At 40.6% G+C, this 3,289-nt stretch overlaps 1 protein-coding gene across 1 annotated transcript; it reads left to right on the plus strand.

Annotated features, from left to right (window-relative positions):
• Positions 1 to 2,181: 2,181 nt before the first annotated feature.
• insl3 (insulin-like 3 (Leydig cell)) lies at positions 2,182 to 2,916 on the plus strand. Its single transcript, XM_050033559.1, has 2 exons — positions 2,182 to 2,383; positions 2,729 to 2,916. The coding sequence occupies exons 1-2, from the start codon at positions 2,191 to 2,193 to the stop codon at positions 2,914 to 2,916; spliced, it is 381 nt and encodes a 126-aa protein (XP_049889516.1). The 5' UTR covers positions 2,182 to 2,190.
• The last annotated feature ends 373 nt before the right edge of the window (positions 2,917 to 3,289 follow it).

Raw genomic sequence — 3,289 nt, forward strand, 5'->3', positions numbered from 1 at the left:
TACGACATGAAACTACTCCAGTTAGCTCAATCATGTTGTAACTAAGACATCCGCTGGAAAAAATATTTTTTTTTCACGGGCCATTTAGTGAGTTATTAGGTTATTACAGACACCGCTAGCCATTTAGTGAGTTATTAGGTTATTACAGACACCGCTATGGGCTAACAGCTAACGGCGTCCCTACGTCGCGCAACGATTACGTCACATCCAGAGCCTGTAACTTCACAGGAACCTTGCTCGTACTCCGCTCTCAGTGGAGACATGGCAGTTGAAAGGGCCGAGCGAGAGGACGTTCCTGTAGTAGTTCCTGCCCCCCAAATAGTACCAGGAACTTGTGGAAACGGGCCTAGTGAGAATGTTTGGAGTATTCAAACAGGTAGCAGACACACAGCAACATTAGCATTTATTTGGAGTCAAATCCAAGTCCAGTATTTACTCTGCTCTCAGCTCTGTTTTGGTCTCCTCCACCTCCTCAGGGAAATATCAGACTCCAGCTGCTAACTTTGTTTATAAGCTGATGTTCTCTTTGTGTTGTTGCTGGGCAGGTAGTGTACTGTTATTTTATCTGAGCTGAAATGAATAGACTCAGGACCTAGTCTCCTAAAGGGGCAGGGCAGTGGTGAAACCTGTGTCACAGAGATACAGGGAATGAATCAAAAGAGGGCTATCTTGGTTTATTGATGGTCTCTGGTATGACTACTTTTACATCTGTCATTATGGTGGCCTTGAAGTGTCAAACAAGACTATGGGTACATTCCGAATTGCACACTTTTTCAGTAGGTACTGCAGCTGCCTGTGAAAAGCATGTTGGCTTGGGACTTACTAAAACTTTTCCTGCATACTATATAGTATGGTAGTGTGGGTACTGGAACGCACAGAATATTTTGGGAGCAAAAAAACAAATGACAGATCAATTTCTGTAACAAACCAAGAAACAATGAGGCATAGATGGCTCAGTCCATTGTGACCAGTTTCATCAGTTTAACATCTGTAATATCTGCCTGCATTGTTTTCAAAGGCAAAGTAAATGAACAACATCAACTTTAACAACTCCCAAAGAAATACAAAATGAAAACTGGTGAGTTCAGAATAATAAACAAGTAAGACTGGTGCTTTCAGTTCACTATCCTACTCTGTAATGAACCAACCACTGTTTACCAGTGAAGAATACCATCATTAGAGGTGACAATGCCTAGCATGGCCTGAAGTACAGTAATGATGCAAAAGTGCTACCTTTCATATTTTTCATCAGTACTGTAAATATGAAACTGTTATCAGAACATCCTGGGGTGACCATGTGTGAACAGTTGCGTCAATATCCTTGAAATCTCTTTGCCAGTCACACTCTGTTCCAATTAGCTCCCGTACCTCAAGATGTGTCAAGATAAGGTGCAGAAACAAATCATACTCAAGGAAAAAAGTTCACTTTAATAACATGAGTTATGACATTTCCAAACAAACATTTGGAAATGCTGTGCGCAAAACAGGGATTTGGGGATGATAATTAAATAAACACATTAAGAAACTATCTATATGTGATCTATAAAAACAGTCTTGATGGGAGAGAGTTTGACCCATGCTTCCGAACATTTTGGAGACAGGAGATTGGCGACGCAGATGGTGAGGTAGAAGCCTGATTGTAGAAATTGCTGAATATTTTTAGGCGCACGCCATTTTTGGCTTTGGTCCGTATGTTTATTTTTGATATGGATCCTGCGCACTGTTTTATAAATGAGACCCGAGGTGATTTGAAACAGTAAAAACATTGTTTCTCTGTGTGCTTGCGTATCTTGTCTTTTTATTAAGTCCCAACCTCACCTATGTGCTGTGCCAAGGAACATCCCAAACACAGAGTTTATTCTTTAGGAAAATCCTGAATAGTGTACCTTTAATATCTCTAATGTTTTTAAGACCAGAGCCAGATTTTTATCTCAATGAGAGTCTCAGCCTTGAGAAGACTTCGCATCACTCTCATGTTGAGCTCAAGATCAGGACATGCTTTTCCTTCACCAAGGCCGAATACATCTTTTCAAAGACTGTGGCCTCAGCGTTTTTTTTACATTGATACACTGACTATATAAACCCCCTTTAGTTCACCACACAAGTCACATCCTCACCTCTCTCTCTCATCTACCAGTCCATTTGGTTCCTCTCTCCTCCGACCAACTGAGGAGCAATAACAACCATACGATGTCCGCTGTGAAGTGTCTGGTGTCTCTGATGGTGGTGCTGGTGGCTGCAGTGTGTGTGGTTCATGCACAGGAGAGGATTAAGATGTGTGGGAGAGAGCTGATACGTCTGGCCGTCTCGTCCTGCGGTAACTCTCGGCTGAGGAGAAGCATCCCGGACGTGGAACTGGGGCAGCGTCAGTACACCTCTCACTGTGAGTATGTTACATTTTCAAACATCAGGTGCTTTGACTGAGAACTATTGCTTACTTAAACCTTCTGTTTTTGTGGATAAAGATGAGATATATTTTACATTTTAAACATTTGGAGACAAAGTTGAGAAGTCTTCTGCGGCAGGAACCTCACTTTTATTTTTGAATATCTGTCCCCTGATGAAGAAATATATGACACATACTAGCCTTTTTATTTGCTTTTTAAATTATATTTAATAAATATCATGTCTTGTTTGAGTTAACTCTCTATCTAGAGTATTTAAGCACAAAACTACAAATTTCTAAGGCTCTCTAAATCCCAGGTGTCTTTCCACCTCCTCTGCACAGGGGACCAGGACGCCTCCACAGAGGAGCACCAGGCTATGGAGACGGTCCACATCCCTCAAGAGGATGTTGTCTCGCTGGCTCCTCACTGGTACCCCTTGTCCTCTCGGATGAGACGTGCTGCTGGGAAAATATCTGATATTTGCTGTCAGGAAGGATGCAGCATGAAAGAGTTGATCCAGTTTTGCTAGATGCATCTCCCTTCTTGTCATGCAGCAAAAATGTGGTCTGCGCTGGGAAGTTGCTTAAAGGGAGCTTTTCCATGTTGCCTTATCCTTGATGTAGTATTCTGGCCAAAACTACACATATTCAGTTATAGAAACTTGATCTTATTAGATAAATTATTTACTGTCATACTGTAGGGCAAAAAAAATGCAGGTTTTATGTACAAAACACAGGTTTTGTGAATAAAACATTCAAATTGAAATTAAAATGACTGTTTATTTTTGTGTTAATATAATTTATTCTTTGTATCACTGTAGAAAAAATAATCTGCAACTGTTAAACTACACTGTAATAAAGCTTTTGCTGATTATATGTGATGATTCATTTGTTATCTGTAAT

Source organism: Epinephelus moara, chromosome 21, assembly GCF_006386435.1.
Source record: "Epinephelus moara isolate mb chromosome 21, YSFRI_EMoa_1.0, whole genome shotgun sequence".
Classification (NCBI taxonomy): domain Eukaryota; kingdom Metazoa; phylum Chordata; class Actinopteri; order Perciformes; family Serranidae; genus Epinephelus; species Epinephelus moara.

Excerpts from the sequence above, each read along its gene's own strand:
- insl3 (XM_050033559.1), top strand. The coding sequence starts at position 2,191 with ATGTCCGCTGTGAAGTGTCTGGTGTCTCTGATGGTGGTGCTGGTGGCT. Across the intron at positions 2,384-2,728 it reads GCGTCAGTACACCTCTCACT|GGGACCAGGACGCCTCCACA; the intron begins GTGAGTATGTTA and ends TCCTCTGCACAG.